Source organism: Abramis brama, assembly GCF_963993115.1.
Source record: "Abramis brama genome assembly, chromosome: 9".
Lineage (NCBI taxonomy): Eukaryota > Metazoa > Chordata > Actinopteri > Cypriniformes > Leuciscidae > Abramis > Abramis brama.
Window position 1 is genome coordinate 41696891 of NC_139971.1, and position 21241 is coordinate 41718131.

The following is a 21241-nucleotide window of genomic DNA, read 5'->3' on the forward strand; positions in this document are numbered from 1 at the left end:
TGTTGTTCCAACCCCGTAAGACCTTCGTTCATCTTCGGAACACAAATTAAGATATTTTTGATTAAATCTGAGAGCTGGATCACTTAGGCTTCTAAAGGCTTCTAAGACATTATAACTTGCTGGCCCAGAAAATCTATTAAAGACATCGTTAATACAGTCCAAGTGACTACAGTGGCTCAATCTTAAATTTATAAAGCGACAAGAATACTTTTTGTGCGCAAAAAAACCCAAAAATAACAACTTTATTCCACTATTCATTTCCTTCTCTCTGGGCCTCGAGTTTTTTCACATAGTGTTTTAGCGCAGCGCTTCTGTGTTGTACGACATGCATCACACACATGACCAGTGTCGGCCAATAGTGAGCCTACGTGTGACGTACAACACAGACGCTAAAACACTACGTGAAAAAACTCGAGGCCCAGAGAGAAGGAAATGAATAGTGGAATAAAGTCGTTATTTTTGTTTGTTTTTTGCGCACAAAATGTATTCTCGTCGCTTTATAAACTTAAGATTGAGCCACTGTAGTCACTTGGACTATATTAACAATGTCTTTAATACATTTTCTGGGCCAGCAAGTTATAATGTCTTAGAAGCCTAAGTGATCCAGCTCTCAGATTTAATCAAAAATATCTTAATTTGTGTTCCGAAGATGAACGAAGGTCTTACGGGGTTGAAACAACAAGAGGGTGAGTAATTACTGACAGAGTTTTCATTTTTGGGTGAACTAACCCTTTAATATGCTGGCTTGATGTTTATTACAAACACACTTAAAGACTGTAAATAAATGTACATTAAATGTCGACATTTAACGTACATTTATTTACAATGTCAGAAGTCAGAAAGAGCTTTATTGCCAAAATGCCAAGTATATTTGCACACATAAGGAATTTGCTTTGGTGACAGAGGAAGCGTTCAGTTCACAGAGGAACAGCAGGACACAAACTGTAGTAAAATACAAGATAAATAATAAAGATATGTGAAAGACACACATATGTATATACTGTACATAACAAAATAAACAAATAGACCATCTGTATGTACAGGTGTGCAATATACAACAAAAGATTGTAATTTACACTGAGTGTAATAATAATGTTGCTTATTAGTTACGAACTAATTACAAATGCTGTAATTATTAAATCTTCTCTTTATGGAAATGACGTTGAAAGATAAATTACATCAAACAAAAATTTTCCACAAAATCTGACCTGTTGTCTTAAATAATAAATCATTATAAGCTTACTGTCGTGAATTGGGTAAGGTTTTTCTTTTTTTTAACCAAAAATATTCTGTACTGCAGCTTTAAGTACAAATTGTATTAGTGATGTTAAACTACACAAAATTGACTTTAATTTTGATTTATTCATTATTTTCTTCATTTTTGTCACGTTAAAAATCAGAAAATAGTCTGATTTATATTTCTAATAAATTTGTTGATTCAGTTTTTCCATCGGTTTTATATTGAAACTGTCTTAATGTACATTTATAACTCACAGTTGTTTTAAAGTTGTTTTAATTATTACCTGAGTTATAACTAGTTTCCTTCTAGTTATGTTTCTTTCATGGTTTATGGTTTTATAATTAAGTTTCCATGTTGTTGTTGTATTATATTGTATGACTCTTACTCATGGTGAATATACATGTATTTGAGCCATTGTTGTTTCTCTTTGTCCTCAGTCTGTGTGGATGCAGTATTACAGCGAATCAGTGCTATCTCCTGACTCAATCAATGTGTTACAATCTTTCACACCTGAGAGAGCTGGACTTCAGTGGGAATCAAATAGAAAACAAAGGACTGGAGAACTTGTGTGACGTACTGAAGCATTCTCAGTGTAAACTGGAGATATTGAGGTCAGTAATGTTCACATACAAGAATCAAAATGCTTAAAGGGGTCATATAATGCCATTTTTGTACAAGCTAATATGATTCTTTAGGGTCTAAATTAAAAGTTTGTAATATACTTTAATTAAAAATTCTCATTAGTATTGTAAGAAAACACTCATTTTACCTGGTCAAAAACAGCTCTGTTTTCAGCACGCCGTTTAAGTGCGTACGTCTTTAAATGATAATGAGCTTTGCTCACCCCGCCCTCTGTTCTGTGCGTACACCGTTTCTAACACAATAATACAATAACCATAACGCATTGTTCATTATAAACGTGGGATTATGAATTATATTGAGAACGTCGTACATAGAAAACATGGCGTAATGTACCCTGAGTGTAAACAGCCGCATTCATCATGAAGCGTGCAGCAAGCGATACGCAAAGATTAATATAAATATTAATATAAATGTTAATAAAACGTTACAATCACTTCAGTTCTTCTGGAGGTGCAGCAGGAACACGAATAGTTGGTACGGATCCTTTTTTCAGGAATTGCTCCTTAGCAAAACCAGCTTTATACTGACCTGTAACGCAGTTGATCGTGGGGAATCCCCGCGAGGGAACCCCGCGTCAATGCTTTGGGAATATTCCATCAAAAACATCAATAAAATGACTGCTGTGTTCCTTATTAGGCTACACCCAAGAACAATCGCTTAGACGCCATTCTTCTCCAGCATATCAATGCACTATGATGACAGACAGCTCGCTCACGAGCTAGGGCGGGTCTGTGTTGAAACACAGTGCTGTCAATCACAATCGTGGGAGGGGCGTCGATTTTGTGAGAGTGTCAAACATATAAGAAGATTTAAAAAAAAACACTGGATGGATTTTTATCATTTTATGATGGTTGTGTACAGGCACTGTCAACACGCATTTCAGTACAATCAACTTGTAAAAGTGCATGTACCATTATATGACCCCTTTAAAATCACTTCTACATAAAACAATTTAACCAAATCACTTTCACTCAATATCTCATGAAGAGTCTGAGTTTACATTATTTTTATGGAAAATAATTTTCCTTAGTGATGCATTTTGTGATCTGATGAAAGCAGGGTCTTAAATTGACACCCACCAAGTACCAAGCGCAGGTCAGTTTTGGCCATAGTAGCAGGCCTATGGAGAGAGAATTGTGTCTTTATTACATGCGAGAAAATAAATGATCTGAGAGAAAACAAAAGTTTGAGAGAAAAAGTTATCACACTGATAGCAAAAAAAAGCATTTCATGAGAGAAAAAAAATATTTGAGAGAAAAAGTTTTCATACCAATAGCAAAAAAATAATAATATTTGAGACTAAAAAAAGTTTTGAGAGAAAGTATTTTCTCATAGAACATAAAAAAATATAAATTTGAATTTTTAAAAATTATTTCTGACAAAAAAAATCTCTCTCAAAATACTTTGAAAAAAACTCTCAAATATATATATATATTTTGCTATCAGTGTGAAAACATTTTCTCTAAAAAAAAAGTGTTTCTCTGAAAATGCTTTTCTTTGCTCTCGATGCAATTTCTTGCTCTTGTGTCAGGATTCTGCTTTCACTGTGAAAATTGTGTCATGGGCGGGGCCACTTTCCTATTGGCCAGTCGGGTGAGCATCGTCTTGTCTTGGGAGTCGAACTGAATCATTATGGATAGATAGATATATAGATGCCGCCTCTGCCTTAGTTGAGCACGGACACTCCAATGTTTGGGTAAGATGATTCACGGTGATCATATGCCTGGTTCAGATTACAAGAATTTTGTGTCTGTTACGATAGTCACGGTGTCAGATTACACGATTTTGACTCCTAAAAATCTTGTCATGTCGTGGATGGACAAGAAATATGTCAGACTACACTTTGCTTTCTGACCAGTCACCGCGAGCCGTCTCACGCACACATTCACTCGCACATACACGCACTCACTCAAATACACACCCACTCAATGTGCTCGCTCGCTCGCGCGCACACACACACTGTAGCTCGCTCACTCACTCGCGCACACACACACACACACACACACACTGTAGCTCGCTCACTCACTCGCGCGCACACAATCGCTCACTCGCACACACACAATTGCTCTCGCACGCACGCACACACACACTCACTGTCGCTCACTCGCACGCACACACACACTCGCTGTTGCTCGCACTCTCACACACTCACTCTCACTCACATACTCACTCTTGACGGAACCCGTCGTGGAGGACCGTTACGCCGGGGTTTCGCCTGGAAAGCTCTATAGAAATCTGGCACTCTGTTGAACGAAGTTAACAGACACCAGAATGAACAAGTTCACAGTAACGTTCATCAGGCAGTAATACAGTAGGCTACTTTCAGTTCACGTTCACCCAAAATATGAACAAGTTCATGAACTATCGTTCAATGAACCATTCAGGCACAACACTGATAGTGCTCTATAGCCTACCCATAGTGAGAGATACAGATGCTAAACACATTAATAACAATCATTTTAGGTTATAGTTCAGTTATAGGTTCAAACAGGAAATGTATCATATTGACCTTAACCCTCTGGGGACCAAGCTGTTTTGGGGGTCCTTGAGATGTTCTGACATGCTCTGACATTTGTGCTTTTTTCAGTTATTTATAAACATGTTAATGGCAAAGGTTTAAATTCACTCTATATAGCACAAACAGGGCTACCATAATATGCGAGCAACGTGTATGTAGATGTTTGTATTTTTAAGAGAATAATGTTTATGCGTGGTTATTGGAAAAAATTAAAATGAAAGTTGCTGAATTAAGACCACAAAACACATATTAAATATGTGTCCACAAGACTTTTGACTAATGGATGTTGTCCCTTTGAGTTCTAGCTTCAAAATTATGTGAAAATAGTCTTGCTTTATCGTTCACAAAAAAAATACATTGATTTAAATGGTGTAAAACCGGTTTTGCTTGGAAAGCCAATATGCGAGGGGGAGGAGTAGTTTACACCTTAGATTACAATGTCCCACCCACTCTGCATAATGACTCTGCATAATTAGCCATTCATTCAGGTGTGACACTGACTGAGCCACAATGCAAGGACAAAAGATGTATTTAGAAGAAGACTTATATTGACCATTTAAGATTTCGCTTACATCTATCTTGTAAATGTTTTGCTATTTTATTAAAAATGTTACAATTACAACAATAATTACAATTTCAACAATATTTCAAGTGTACTCTTTCTTTGTAAAAAAGAAAAAGAAAAAAGATTATAGGCCTACATTTTGAATTGAATTGAATTGAATTGAATTTATTTCAGGATAACCCCTTGAGATGTATCATCTCATTTTCAAGGGGGTCCTGCGCATATGTACAGACACAAAGGTTAATCACACAGTACATATACAAAAAACACAGATACAAACATATATACAAAACAATACCTCGCTCACCTGCCCTTGCACCCATAATTAACATAGCACACATATTAAAGTATATTCACAAATAATCAACCGAATACATAATAAATAATAACAAAAATAATAATAATAATAATAATAATAAATCGATTATCAATATGATACCTTATGACAAAATGTAACATACAGGATAACGTCACATCTCACATGGAAATGTAAAAGAATATCAAGATAAAGAAAATAACAAAGTAAGTCATAATTGTACACATATTACTAAATGTTTTTTTACATGAACCAATTATATGTAATACCATTGGTGTCCCTAATTACAAGAACATGTAGTTTTAAGAAAAGAAAAAAGTGACGATTTGAATAACCCAAATGTAGAAATAGACCTCAAAAAAAGAGGAAGGTTATTCCAGTCATGAGGGGCTTTATATTGGAATGCTCTCCTACCAGCTACAGAAAGTAACCTTGGTACCAAAAAAAATGTTGAACATTGGAGGTGTCTAAGTGAGTACGTTGAGCAATAGGGTATTAAGTGCTGTTTCAGGTATGCAGGACAAATGGAATGAACACATTTAAAAATAAACAGAATCCAGTGGTAATCCCTACGTGGTTTCGGTTGCAACCAGTGTAGTGAATCATACATAAAACAATGATGAGTTTAAATGGACAGTTCAATATAAATCTGCAAAGAGAATTGAATACAACATTAAGGGGTTTAAGATTGGTCTCAAAGGTATTAGTGTAAACTATGTCTGCATAATCAATAATTGGTATTACCAGTTGAGAAATAATTTTTTTCCTGACTTGAGTCGAAAAACAATTAATTGATCTGTACAGAGTGTTAAGACATCCATATACTTTCTTAATGATATTAGCAATGTGTATCTTAAAGGTAAGGTTGGAATCAAGCCAGAGGCCCAAATATTTAAATTCCTCCACAATCTGCATAAGGGACCCATCTAAAAACTTTATTTCAAAACAGGAAGCACAACGACGATTTTGTATCGTAGAAAACACCATGCAGCAGGACTTCTTCATGTTCAACAGAAGTTTATTAATGAACAGCCACTGTTGTACTTTATCAAAGTCAGATTGAAGAGTTCTTTGAACTTGCAGCAAATCCCGATCAGAGGTATAGATGACAGTGTCATCAGCATAAAGCTCTAATTCACAATGAGAACAAACATGTGCCAGGTCATTGATAAAAATAGAAAAAAGTAAGGGGCCTAAAGTAGAGCCTTGAGGAACACCTTTATCAACAATTAAATAATCTGACTGGAATCCTTGGTAAACAACACATTGACGTCTATTATGCAAATAAGAGTTGAACCAGAGCACAGCATATTTATTCAAACCAATAGAGTAAAGCTTATCCAGTAGAAGATAATGGTCAACCATATCAAAGGCCTTTGAGAGATCAATAAAAGCAGCTCCAGTGAAATGACCATTATCAAAACCCGAGAAAACATCATTTGTCAATTTTAAGAGAGCAGTTGAAGTAGAAAAATTGGATCTAAAGACAGATTGATGTGGAGATAAAATGTTATAATTATTAATGTACTCAGTTAGTTGATTAAAAATTAATTTTTCAAATATTTTAGCAACTACACAAATGATAGAAATCGGACGATAATTATTCACATCAGATTGATCTCCACCTTTGAAAAGAGGTGTCACTCTTGCAGCTTTCCAAATTTGTGGCACAGTACAAGTAGTTAATGATAGATTAAAAAGATCTGCAAGAGGAAACATCAATATGTGAGCTGCAATTTTGATAAACTTAGCTTCCAGATCGTCTGGTCCTATACTACACTTTAATTTAAGGTCCTGTAATACATTAAAGACATCAGTAGGCATGATCTTTTTAAATGAAAAAGAACCAGCAGGCATAGAAGAATAAGAAGACCATGCCAAACCATCAGGGCAAACAGATTTTAAACTACATAAAGACGAAAAATGATGATTAAAGGCATGAGCTATATGCAAAGGATCAGATAAAATGTCATTATCCTTGCATATTTGTTTCACAGAAGTTTTTTTATTTTTGTTAAGAATGTTATTTAAGTGATTCCAGAATTGCCTAGGATTATTGAAATCACGAGAGAAGCAGTCTCTATAATAATTAGATTTGGCATTCCTAGTTTCAGTTTTACATTTATTCCTTAACTGCCTGTATATTATCCCATCCGATTCATCTTTTGATAAACGATATTTAACCAAAGCTTTATCCCTTTGTTTGAATAGTTGGAGTAAACTAGAATTTATCCATGGTAAATGTCTACCTTTGACTTTAATCGTTCTCACAGGAGCATGTTTATCAATTACGGTTTTAACTTCAGTATAGAAGAAATTCCATGCCTCTTCCACAAGTGGAATTAGTTGAAGCCTGTCCCATCTAATATCTACTAGATCACGTATGTAATAATCAACATTAATATTTTTACATTGCCTTATTGTGATATATATATAGGGGGAACTCTGTATTTTAATTTTCCAAATGCAGTATATTATAGAATGGTCACTAAAACAATCTGATCAAGCAAGGTAGAAGAACGGCCATCAACTCTCGTGGGTTCTTTAATTAACTGAGTAAGGCTTACACTACCCAAAAGATTTCTATCACCTGAGGAAGATCGATCCAACCAGTTATTATTAAAATCACCTAATATGATCAGTTCATTGTGTCTATCAAGAGAATTAATAGTAGCCAAGATACCATTTAAGGAATCAGTGGGAGCAGAGGGAGGTCTGTAAATATTACCGATAGTAAGCTGTTTATTTTCATGAAAAATTATATTAGTAAAAAGACACTCAAAGTTAGTAGGCTCAACATTAGGAAAGACACACTCAGAAACCAGATTTGTATCAACATAAGTAGCAACACCTCCTCCTCTTGATGTCCTATCAGCTCTATATAAAACATAATTATCAATTCCCACCTCATTATTAGTGATTCTGTTATGAAGCCATGATTCAGAAATAGTGATTATATTAGGTTTATGTAAAGCAGCCCATACCCTGAGAAAATCAATTTTAGTAGCAAGGCTCCTGATGTTGAGATGAATGACTTTTAATCCTTTAATTAAATCAATAACTCACAAATAAGTAGTAGGCATATAACAAATAGGGTATAAGGAGCAGTGGCGAGGACAACAATGTTAACAAATTTTAGACAAACAAAAACAAAGACAAATATAAAACAAAAAAGACTAAACAAGCAAAACAAATAATCCATAATTGAGCAATAACTATAAAGAATAAATGACTCAGGGAGTCCCAAAACCCACATAAATAAGAATAATTGTTTTCTATAAAAAGAAAAATATTTTTACTTTATTTTAATCATTTATCGGTTCCTAATGGTTTCACAGTAAATAGCCTACATCAGATAAATTAATAACTAAACAAATTATGAGTAGTGTATGTGACAAAGACTACTATATTCTGGAGTGCCAAACTAAAAACTCACATTAGCTACTCATAAGCAGAGCAAAAGGACAAACCAGATCAGGTCTCAGACTATCAACCAGCCATCAGCAGGAACAAAACAAAAAAATAAAATAAAAAAAAATATTAGGCTAAAGCAGAAAAGTCGAGACAGAACTACTGCTGTCCAAACGGTATCAAAAAAACAACCAAGCCTTCAAAAAGAGCAATATGGCATATCAATGCAGTTGAGTAGCAAATTAAAATAAAACAACAAAGCCCAAAACTGCAACGCATAGTAAGGAAAAACAGCAGTAAGTTCTACGTTAATTAGCAGGAAGGAGTAATGCTGCATATATAGTCTCTGGCTTCATCAGCTGAGGAAAACATTTTCCTACCTCCCTCCTTCGCATTGATGGAAAGTCTTGCAGGAAACAGTAGCGCAGGCTTAAGTCCAAGTTTATAAAGGTCCGACATAACTTCACGATACTTGAATCGCTGCTCCATTACTTCGGGAGTGTAATCCTCATAGATCGCGATAGATGTTCCACGGTACTGAAGCCTTCCCCTTCTAGCTCTAGCTTCACGTATGATAGTCACTTTCTGCTGGTACCTTAGAAGGCGTATAATAACTGGCCGAGGCCGCTGACCTGGGCTCGGCTTAGCAATGAGAGCACGATGAGCCATGTCACAATCCGGCAGAGAACCCAGAACACCCTCACCGAACACCTCCATCAGAAGCCCCGCGAAGAAGGAAGTGGGCTGTCCGCCCTCAATTGATTCAGGTAGGCCGAGTAGCCTAATATTGTTGCGGCGACTACGTGATTCCAGATCAGCCACTTTAGCCAGCAATTTAGCGTTATTTGCCGACAATGAAACACAGGAAGTTTCCAAAACTGAAATACGCTCATCTTGCATGTTGGCATTGTTCTCAAGTGCTGAAATTTTCTGAGCATGATCAGACAAAGTCTCTTGCATACAGTCAAGTTTAGTTTCGAGCGAAGAAAAAGAAGCTTTAAAATCCACAGCGATTGATTTCCTGAGATCATCCAAGAGACTAGAAAAAGTCGCCACATTAAGCTCACTGCTGGTAATTTCATCAGTAGCAGCCAATCCTGCATTTTGATCCTTCCGGTTTAATCTAGTTCCTTTAGCAGCCATAGTGAAATCAACTTATCAGGTTGTTAATAACAAACAAAAAGTCGTGGGAGTGAGACTCATGGAGCTGCCGCTACACCAACGCACTCGCGGTCGCCATTTTGTACTTTTATCATATGTATTCATTAGTTTGAATATAGCCAACATTGGAACATCTAACATCTTAGTCTATGACTTTATTTTTGACAAAAATAGTATTTATATATATATATATATATATATATATATATATATATATATATATATATATATATATATATAACGTTAGATATGAGCAGAAATTGCTAAACAAAAGCTTATTTGATGTGGCAGTATATTCTACAGTAGCCTAAAAACTGTACCCAAATCTAGTCAACAAGTGACTGACTGTAACGTTGTTTTTATGAAATATTAGGGCATATAAATGCTAATTTGCAGTTTAATACGTTGCTTATACAAATACATTTTATTTCAACATATTCCAGTCGATTTGTACTCATCTCAGTAGGCTATAGCAAAGCAGTTTATTCTTTCACACACAGACGCGCAATTCATATTTAGGCTAAACAGTCTTTACAAATATGTACCCTTCATTCATCTCACAGAAACGCGAGTCATATTATAGAAATGCGATTCATCTTTTTGCGGTTTGCATAGGCCTACACTAACGTTATTCCACACTTGAGAAAAGAAAACAGCCTACCTCACTCCTCAGCGGGATCTGCTCCTCATATCAGGAGATATTGCTCCTCATATCAGCACTGTTCTGAGAAATCTTTTCTCCATAAGATAGGCTATATGCCTCACTCGATCGCGACGCGCTGTGTTTACAGCTGATGTGGGCGTTCTCAGAATTTGCATTTGAATAGCACGCGCTCTCCGGGGAGTGGTCAAATTACTTTTGAATGGCTCGTAATGAGCTCGACTGGAGTCGCTCTCTTTTTATACAGATTACAGAAGCTGAGAATATTTGTTTTTTTATATAAATTACTTCATTTAAAAGATGCAATCTCAAGCTTTATGCCCGTGGGTCTGTTTGCCTGTTTGACTGAATTTTCGCGGAGTTATAGATCATTTTCGACCGCATTTCAAATGGGAGTTTACTGACAGAGAGAAGGCAGAAATCGCATCGTGTTAATCTTTCTTTATTTGTCAAAAAGCAAAACACTTTATTTTTATTGTGAGTATACAGAAAAAAAATAGAAACTGAACAGGATCGATTGATGTATTACACGAAAATGAAAGATCAAAATTAACAGAGCATTTAGTGTTTATTTTCATTGCTAAAAAAAAAAAACGAGCAAAACGCGCGGGCGCGTTTTTGGTCCCCAGAGGGTTAAAACTAAATTATTTATTCTGAGTCCGAGTAACTGTACAGGAGGTTGTATATGATGAACTAGGGCTGGGCCTGGGCGATATATCGGATGACATTGTTATGCGCATCTCGTCAGTAAAACCGGTTCCTTGGTTAGTAGTAAATCGCCATCGCCTGCTTTCAGATGAAGCATTTAACACAGAGCCGTAGTTCACTGACAATCTGAGCAATATCGCATTAATTATCGCAGGCAATACGTCCGTAATCATCTATGATCACCGTGAATCATCTTACCCAAACATTGGGGTGTCCGTGCTCAACTAAGGCAGAGGCGGGCATCTATGCCGGTGAACCGAACAATGGTATAATGATTCAGTTCGACTCCCAAGACAAGACTATGCTCACCCGACTGGCCAATAGGAACGTGGCCCCGCCCATGACACAATTTTCACAGTGAAAGCAAAATCCTGACACGAGAGCAAGAAATTGCATCGAGAGCAAAGAAAAGCGTTTTGAGAGAAACACTTTTTTTTTAGAGAAAATGTTTTCACACTGATAGCAAAATATATATATATTTGAGTTTTTTTTTTTTTTTTTTTTTAAGTATTTTGAGAGAGATTTTTTTTTCTCAGAAATAATTTTAAAAAATTCAAATTTATATTTTTTTTTGTTCTATGAGAAAATACTTTCTCTCAAAACTTATTTTAGTCTCAAATATTATTATTTTTTGCTATTGGTATGAAAACATTTTCTCTCAAATATTTTTTTTCTCTCATGAAATGCTTTTTTGCTATCAGTGTGATAACTTTTTCTCTCAAACTTTTTTTTTCTCTCTCAGATCATTTATTTTCTCGCATGTAATAAAGACATAATTCTCTCTCCATACAGGCCGCTGGCAGGTGATGATTTCATAATCCATTAGCTTTATACTGTATACACTGTGGCACAATGACCCTCTGTCAGTCAGTAACTTCACAGTCTTGAAAAATGTACAAGTATGATGAGATGATTTCAGCCAGAGTAAACAGCAGTGGGATAGTTGCATGACTTAAGTTGCCTAGAACACAGGCATCAAACCAAACAGAGCTTAAAGTACAGTAATGTGTAATTTAATTAGCTGATATTAGTAATTAAATATTAGTAGATCAGATGTGAAGCAGGTGTGAAACATTTTCCAGTCAGCTTCTTTATTCTGGGCTGAGGAGACACCAATTAAATGATAGCCTTGAATAGTTAGTGTAGCTTTGAGCAAATCAGGCAACTGTGAATTTTCCTGTCAGATTTGATATTGATGTAAAATTCATGTAGGTGAATTTCTCTGCCACTGGAAGTCTCTCATCACATGGATTTCTATTGAGATGACTGATTTTTTTTTTCTGCAAAATTGAGTTGAAAGTAAAAAAATAATAATTACTCTGCCTGTTTGTCTCTTTCTAGTCTAAACGACTGTGGCATTACAGATGTTTCTTCTTTAACTCAGTCTTTGAGAAACACAAAAGCACTCCAGTTTTTAAAAGAGCTTAAACTGAGTAAAAATACCATCGGATCCTCCAAGCAGAAGCTCATCGACGTGATTCAGAACTCAAGCTGTAACCTGAGGTGAGTAAAAACATTAGTTGCAGTAACACTAACAAACATAGGAATGCAAATTTAGATGTGTTATATTTAAAATACAAATACAGGGTTTTGCCCGCACTGAAAATATTTTTGCTTCCACCTAAATAAATTTTTGTCCCACCAAAGCTTTATTTGATCATCTAATGTGATATCTGAAATAACTGATTTTATTTATAAGCTTAAGGTTATTAAAACAGTGTGAATAAAAATGCATTATTTCTTTGTTCAAATATCTAACTTCACATTCTTTTTGTTTGTATCAAATGCCCTTTCAAAGAAACATTCCAGTGATCTTAGTTGGATTATCAGTTGCATAAGGACTAGCATGTTATCTTAGCATACCGTAAAAACACAATCATTTATCACATTAATATCATGTTTTTCTTCAATATAACATCAGTCGAATGTTTTAAATATCTCCCTTCTGTGATCTGATGTGGCATCTTACTACAGAATGATGGGAAAATACATTAATTTATAGTATTCTATAAAATAAAGTCTATACTGTCTTTTCCTGTGTCCTCATAAACCAAGTGGCTAAAACTAAATATACTAAACTGTTTGTTTTTTAGGAGCAAATTTGGAGTATCTAACTCTAGCGCCACCACCTGTCCAAAGTTGCATTCACGTTTATGCTAATAACGAAAATCTTTTTTTTAATTATTTCATCATGAAAATGTTTCTGCCATTCTGAATTTTCCTAAAAACCTACTTTTTCTAACTCCTAGGTCGTTGCTCCAAATTCTATGAAAATTAAACCAGATCATCTGCAGACCATGCTGACAAAAAGATAACTCGCTAACTAATTTTACGGAGTGTTTGCAAAAATAGACATAAGGCTGTATCTACACAAGCTTTACCGTATTCAGACCAAACTTGGTACATGTCATCACAAGCATGACCTGAGGTTACATGCTGCGTTTCGGCACAGCGCCACCTACTGGTGCAGAGATACGTGCAGATTATACACTTCTGAACGGTTTGCCCAAAAATCATATTCACATTCACATCAAATTGTTTGTGATTGGTTTGTACAACTTTGTGATTTAGCACAATATCTTCGAAACCGTTAGTCCGATCAAGACGAAACCACCGTAGGAACTTTGTGCTTGGCCCTGATAATTGCTGCTTGCAGCTTTATTTTGTTTTGTTTTTAGAAATCCAAAAAATGCAGCAAGTTTTGTGTGATGGGTAGGGTTAGTGTAGGGGGATACGGTTTGTACAGTAAAAAAAAGTCTGTGTGTGTGTGTTCCGGTAAATCCTACGGTATTGGGAAAAATGTACCCATAAAGATATAAATATCTGACATTCTTGTCCTTGTGGGGATGTTTTTTTTGGTCCCCATGAGGAAACATAAATCATACAGAATAAAAAATTTTGAAAACCTAAAATGCAAAAAAAGTGTGATGGGTAGGTTTAGGGGTAGGGTTAGTGTAAGGCAGGGGTCGGCAACCCGCGGCTCTTAAGCGCCGCCCTAGTGGCTCCCTGGAGCTTTTTCAAAAATATGAAAATGGAAAAAATATTTTTTGTTTTAATATAATTTCTGTAGGAGGAAAAACATGACAAACATTCTTAACCCTTTCGCACGTACGATCACACTGGTGTGATTAGAACGGTCAGTGCATGATGTGATCAACTGCTAAATTCAAATGTGCTCTCGCGCGTTGGCTGGCGCTGAGCCAGAGACAGGCGCGCTCAGAGCTGTCATATATCACAACTTTTCAGTGTTTTCAACCACATAATGTTTATTTTAGGTTTCAGACATACAAGTGTACTAAAAAAACAATACATTTAGAGTTTGTAAAATACACACTGATGTTAAAGGAAGAGGCAATAATAATCCTTTAAATTATAATTAGACACGTTTTATTCATATCAGATACACATTGTGTAAGTAACTTTAAAGTTTACTTTATTCTTCTCCCAGTTCACCAGCCACTTACTTTTATGTATTTCGGGAGAAGTGGATAAATTCACGTGTTGTAAATCCAACAGATCCGATTCTCTGCGTCTGCGGCACAAACTAAGATGGCGGCGCCCATCGCGCATACAGCTCAACTAACGCGATCGTTAAAAAAGTGTTTAAACAACAAAACACTTCCACTTGCATATATTTGACAATCGGAATATCAGATATTTCATGCCATGTCTAACAAATGTGTGAATATTTTGAATAAAAAAGGAAAAATTACATAAAAGCAGATCATCATTCATTCAGCTCTGTTGTTGCTGCGGTGTGTCACGTGACACGCAATGACGCGTCACCATGGAAACCATAAAGTGACACATTCTAAATAACGGTCGCCTTGAAAAACTCATGCTGGGGGGTCAGCCAGAATATTTTAAACTTATGTGTGAAAGGGTTCAAGTTTTTCAACGTTGTAAAAATAATACACGAATAAATAAAACGAAACATAATACATTAAAATTATAATGGAAGTTAAACTTAAAGCATCATCGTACAGCAGAGTAGTCATGTGGTGCTTCATTCTCTCCAGGATGCGCTGCAGGGAAAATAAACATTTAATCATGAATGCTCATTATGTATTTGTAGCCTACTTATCATTTTGATTCTAGGGGGCTAATAAAGCTAATATAGACACTTACAGCATGTGTTGCCTTCATTATAAGGCTTATATAAGGCTTTTAATTTTTTGCGGCTCCAGATAGATTTGTTTTTGTTTTTTTGGTCCAATATGGCTCTTTCAACATTTTGGGTTGCCGACCATAGTTCGAATTACAGGGGGTACTGGGGGGTACTATACCCCCCAATGAAGACCTAGTACCCCCCAAAGGGACAGAAATATCAGGTTTGGGGGGGTCAGATAATTTTTATGATATTGTGAAAAAATATAATTAGTTACAATACAAGTCAACTCCTATTTTCACTGTAGGAACATTTTAATGTAAAGCGATTTCAGACACCCCTATTGTGGACCGTACCATTCTTAACCACTGTGGCGCTAGAAGCAACGGAGACAAAGAGTATAGAAGCCTCGCGCAGGTTATATCCAGGCGTCTCGCGCGCTGATGATCGCGGCTGTGGTGTGCGGCTCGTTCGCGGTGGTCGCGACACTCATCGGCATGCAGTGCTCGAAGGCCGGCGGGGAGAACTACCTCCTGAAGGGCAGACTCGCCGGAACCGGAGGCGTACTCTATACTCTTTGACGGAGATAGAGAACGACTTCAACTTCTCAAGCAAGTGTCAACGTTGAATGACAAAACGCTAGTTTCATAAAGTATCATTCTTTTCAACATTCCTTATTTGTATATTCAAAAATATTTAAAATAATCTAATTTAATACAGTTATAATTTTTCAATGAAAATTATTTAATTTTATTGGTAACAGCCTATAGTGTCTAATTATTTTAATTGAATATATTTATCAAATTTAAGAATGTTAAGAGTGTTTTCAAACAGTGATGTAATGAAACAATTTAAAGGCAGGGTAGGTAGGATTTATTAAAAATTAAAGATCCAAATTTGTTAAAACTTTCTATATATATCAATACATAATTAAAATGTAAGAACTCTGAAAAAAAGAGTATAAAAATCAAGTGACTCTAGACCGTTTAATCTGTATTAAACACAGCTCATTATTTCGATTCGGGACGAATCAAAGGATTGGCTTAGGCGACTGTCACTCTCTCGCAACCATGGCAACCACCCTTTTGCCACACAGCACCTGCCCACTTGCGCGCGACCGTTTGATTTGAGGAGTGCGAGAGGCACGGAACCTGATCACACCTCCGTCCAGTAGATGGCGGTAATGCACTATGTTTGCAAGCTGCCAATAAAATCTATCGAAGAAGAAGAAGAAGGCACTGAACCTAGGAATACCAAAACAATGGCAGAGAAAGAGCAATCTAAATTTACAGTACCGGCATATGCAGTTAGTGAAGGCAAACCAGGCAAAAAAATGCCCCTTCCCCTCCGCTTGTCTCAGGTAAATAATGCGTCCTCTAGCTCAGCGGTCGGAGTCGCGCGTTCATGTGTTTTGGGGGCGTGGCTTTGGAAGAAGCACAGAAATGAGGGGTTGGAGTGAATGGAAATAATGAGATGTCTTTAAAACAGTCGTGAGAGGTCTACAGACACTCGATTTTGATACTTTCTTTTTCAGAGTACTTACATTTTAATTATGTATTGATATGTACATAAAGTTTAAACAAATTTGAAAAATAAAATTTTTAGACCATTTCTACCTACCCTGCCTTTAACACTGAGAATTTGAATAATTGTAATATGATGATCAGATGCAGATAACTAAATCAAAGAATATGGGCGGTTTGCGGGTGGATTATTTATTTTTAATAGTGGATTCGGGGGACTCAAAGTGCACCAGATTAATGAATTTATCTTTAAAATGTACACAATTTTCTTACGGGGGGGCATGCCCCCGGACCCCCCTAGAGATACCAAGCTCCACCAACAAAATAATGTGGGAAACACATTAGGCTATATGATGATCTACAAAAAAATAAACATTATATTATCTTATTAAGAAAATTGCCTACATTATTAGGATTTTACCACCTCCGCCTCATTTTAAGCCAGGAAAAACCCTGAAATAGGCAATAGGCTTCTTGTAAAGGTATTACTTTTACTAGTAATTAGAATGGTATTTCAGTGCACTTAACTTCTAACTTTGGGGAGTTGATTAAACCAGTTCTCTTTTGGATATATAATAACAATGAGATATTCTATAGCCTACTGATTATCAGTTTGTCAATGTCGCATGTTTAGACCTTGTATATGTTGCACAACACATGTTGCACTTGGCGATCACGGTGGGGATTGATATGGTAGTGGACCATGATGGTCATAGAAGAAGTGAAGGAGCAGTACCCCCCAATTATGGTGGGTTAATTCGCACTTTGTTGCCGACCCCTGGTGTAAGGGGAGAGAATATACAGTTTTTTTACAGAATAAAAACAATAATGCCAATAGAATGTTCCCATAAAACATGGAATCCCTGTGTGTGTGTGTGTGTGTGTGTGTGTGTGTGTGTGTGTGTGTGTGTGTGTGTGTGTGTGTGTGTGTGTGTGTGTGTGTGTGTGTGTGTGCATGCGTGGATGACCGTGTTCATCAGCCACCACAGAAGACCATTTTTGACCTAGGAAAAACCCTGACATATTTAGACATTTTTGTATTAAGTGAAAGTGTGTATGCCAAATGATGTAAAATCAGTAACTAATCGGTTTACAGGAATGTAATGTTAGTTTCAGTCTATTACACTTTGTACTTAATTGAAATATAATAATTAATTTGCAACTTGTTCCACTCAACACTGATTATTTTCTCTTCTATTTCCTCCTCACAGCCTCGTAGAGGAAGAAGGCGGGGTTAAAAAATTCTTCAAAGGCATTGGTGGATGGTTTGCTTGGTCTAAACCCGCGGATGAACCTGTGAAATCAACAGCACAAGAAAATACAACATCAGATGAAGGATCCTCAGCGGATGGACCTGTGAATTCAACAGCACAAGAAAAGACAACATCAGATGAAGGATCCTCAGCGGATGGACCTGTGAAATCAACAGCACAAGAAAAGACAACATCAGATGAAGGATCCTCTGCGGATGGACCTGTGAAATCAACAGCACAAGAAAAGACAACATCAGATGAAGGATCCTCTGCGGATGGACCTGTGAAATCAACAGCTCAAGAAAAGACAACATCAGATGAAGGATCCTCAGCGGATGGACCTGTGAAATCAACAGCACAAGAAAAGACAACATCAGATGAAGGATCCTCAGCGGATGGACCTGTGAAATCAACAGCTCAAGAAAAGACAACATCAGATGAAGGATCCTCAGCGGATGGACCTGTGAAATCAACAGCACAAGAAAAGACAACATCAGATGAAGGATCCTCAGCGGATGGACCTGTGAAATCAACAGCTCAAGAAAAGACAACATCAGATGAAGGATCCTCAGCGGATGGACCTGTGAAATCAACAGCACAAGAAAAGACAACATCAGATGAAGGATCCTCAGCGGATGGACCTGTGAAATCAACAGCACAAGAAAAGACAACATCAGATGAAGGATCCTCTGCGGATGGACCTGTGAAATCAACAGCTCAAGAAAAGACAACATCAGATGAAGGATCCTCAGCGGATGGACCTGTGAAATCAACAGCTCAAGAAAAGACAACATCAGATGAAGGATCCTCAGCGGATGGACCTGTGAAATCAACAGCACAAGAAAAGACAACATCAGATGAAGGATCCTCTGCGGATGGACCTGTGAAATCAACAGCACAAGAAAAGACAACATCAGATGAAGGATCCTCAGCGGATGGACCTGTGAAATCAACAGCTCAAGAAAAGACAACATCAGATGAAGGATCCTCTGCGGATGGACCTGTGAAATCAACAGCACAAGAAAAGACAACATCAGATGAAGGATCCTCAGCGGATGGACCTGTGAAATCAACAGCTCAAGAAAAGACAACATCAGATGAAGGATCCTCAGCGGATGGACCTGTGAAATCAACAGCACAAGAAAAGACAACATCAGATGAAGGATCCTCAGCGGATGGACCTGTGAAATCAACAGCTCAAGAAAAGACAACATCAGATGAAGGATCCTCTGCGGATGGACCTGTGAAATCAACAGCACAAGAAAAGACAACATCAGATGAAGGATCCTCAGCGGATGGACCTGTGAAATCAACAGCTCAAGAAAAGACAACATCAGATGAAGGATCCTCAGCGGATGGACCTGTGAAATCAACAGCTCAAGAAAAGACAACATCAGATGAAGGATCCTCTGCGGATGGACCTGTGAATTCAACAGCACAAGAAAAGACAACATCAGATGAAGGATCCTCAGCGGATGGACCTGTGAAATCAACAGCTCAAGAAAAGACAACATCAGATGAAGGATCCTCTGCGGATGGACCTGTGAAATCAACAGCTCAAGAAAAGACAACATCAGATGAAGGATCCTCAGCGGATGGACCTGTGAAATCAACAGCTCAAGAAAAGACAACATCGGATGAAGGATCCTCTGCGGATGGACCTGTGAATTCAACAGCACAAGAAAAGACAACATCAGATGAAGGATCCTCAGCGGATGGACCTGTGAAATCAACAGCACAAGAAAAGACAACATCAGATGAAGGATCCTCAGCGGATGGACCTGTGAAATCAACAGCTCAAGAAAAGACAACATCAGATGAAGGATCCTCTGCGGATGGACCTGTGAAATCAACAGCACAAGAAAAGACAACATCAGATGAAGGATCCTCTGCGGATGGACCTGTGAAATCAACAGCTCAAGAAAAGACAACATCAGATGAAGGATCCTCAGCGGATGGACCTGTGAAATCAACAGCACAAGAAAAGACAACATCAGATGAAGGATCCTCTGCGGATGGACCTGTGAAATCAACAGCACAAGAAAAGACAACATCAGATGAAGGATCCTCAGCGGATGGACCTGTGAAATCAACAGCACAAGAAAAGACAACATCAGATGAAGGATCCTCAGCGGATGGACCTGTGAAATCAACAGCACAAGAAAAGACAACATCAGATGAAGGATCCTCAGCGGATGGACCTGTGAAATCAACAGCACAAGAAAAGACAACATCAGATGAAGGATCCTCTGCGGATGGACCTGTGAAATCAACAGCACAAGAAAAGACAACATCAGATGAAGGATCCTCAGCGGATGGACCTGTGAAATCAACAGCACAAGAAAAGACAACATCAGATGAAGGATCCTCAGCGGATGGACCTGTGAAATCAACAGCTCAAGAAAAGACAACATCAGATGAAGGATCCTCAGCGGATGGACCTGTGAAATCAACAGCACAAGAAAAGACAACATCAGATGAAGGATCCTCAGCGGATGGACCTGTGAAATCAACAGCTCAAGAAAAGACAACATCAGATGAAGGATCCTCAGCGGATGGACCTGTGAAATCAACAGCTCAAGAAAAGACAACATCAGATGAAGGATCCTCTGCGGATGGACCTGTGAAATCAACAGCTCAAGAAAAGACAACATCAGATGAAGGATCCTCTGCGGATGGACCTGTGAATTCAACAGCACAAGAAAAGACAACATCAGATGAAGGATCCTCAGCGGATGGACCTGTGAAATCAACAGCACAAGAAAAGACAACATCAGATGAAGGATCCTCAGAAGGTTCTTGCTATAATACTGTAATACTGTAATAAATGAATACTGTGTGTATGATGGTAATTTTAGCGAGATGTGGCTTAAAAGCAATTCATAAATAGTAACACTGCAAAACCCACAGCTATTACGAATTCAAGCTTTTAATACCTGTATTGTTTAGTACATTTAAACAGCTTTAAATAGCATTGCTTTAACAAATGTACAGTTTATTATACTAGCTCTGTATTAAAAAAATGATCAGGCTTAGAAATTAAATAATGCAGCATTAATAGAAACATAGCCTACATACACATTGTGAGTTATGTTGACTGGTTATTTGACGATTTAGTGTTCATACAAGATGTTT

General features: G+C 37.2%; 2 protein-coding genes across 2 annotated transcripts in view; both read left to right on the forward strand.

Moving 5' to 3' along the window:
• Positions 1-21241, forward strand: part of LOC311089879 (uncharacterized protein) — an 832216-nt gene that overhangs the window by 273609 nt on the left and 537366 nt on the right. The gene's annotated exons all lie outside the window — the stretch shown is intronic.
• LOC311089881 (uncharacterized protein) overlaps positions 1-21241 on the forward strand; it is a 58032-nt gene that overhangs the window by 35770 nt on the left and 1021 nt on the right. The window contains exons 9-11 of the mRNA XM_084124912.1: positions 1678-1851; positions 12564-12725; positions 18065-20901. Coding sequence (XP_083981038.1) covers positions 1678-1851; positions 12564-12725; positions 18065-20901 — 3173 coding nt within the window. The remainder of the gene's footprint in view (positions 1-1677; positions 1852-12563; positions 12726-18064; positions 20902-21241) is intronic.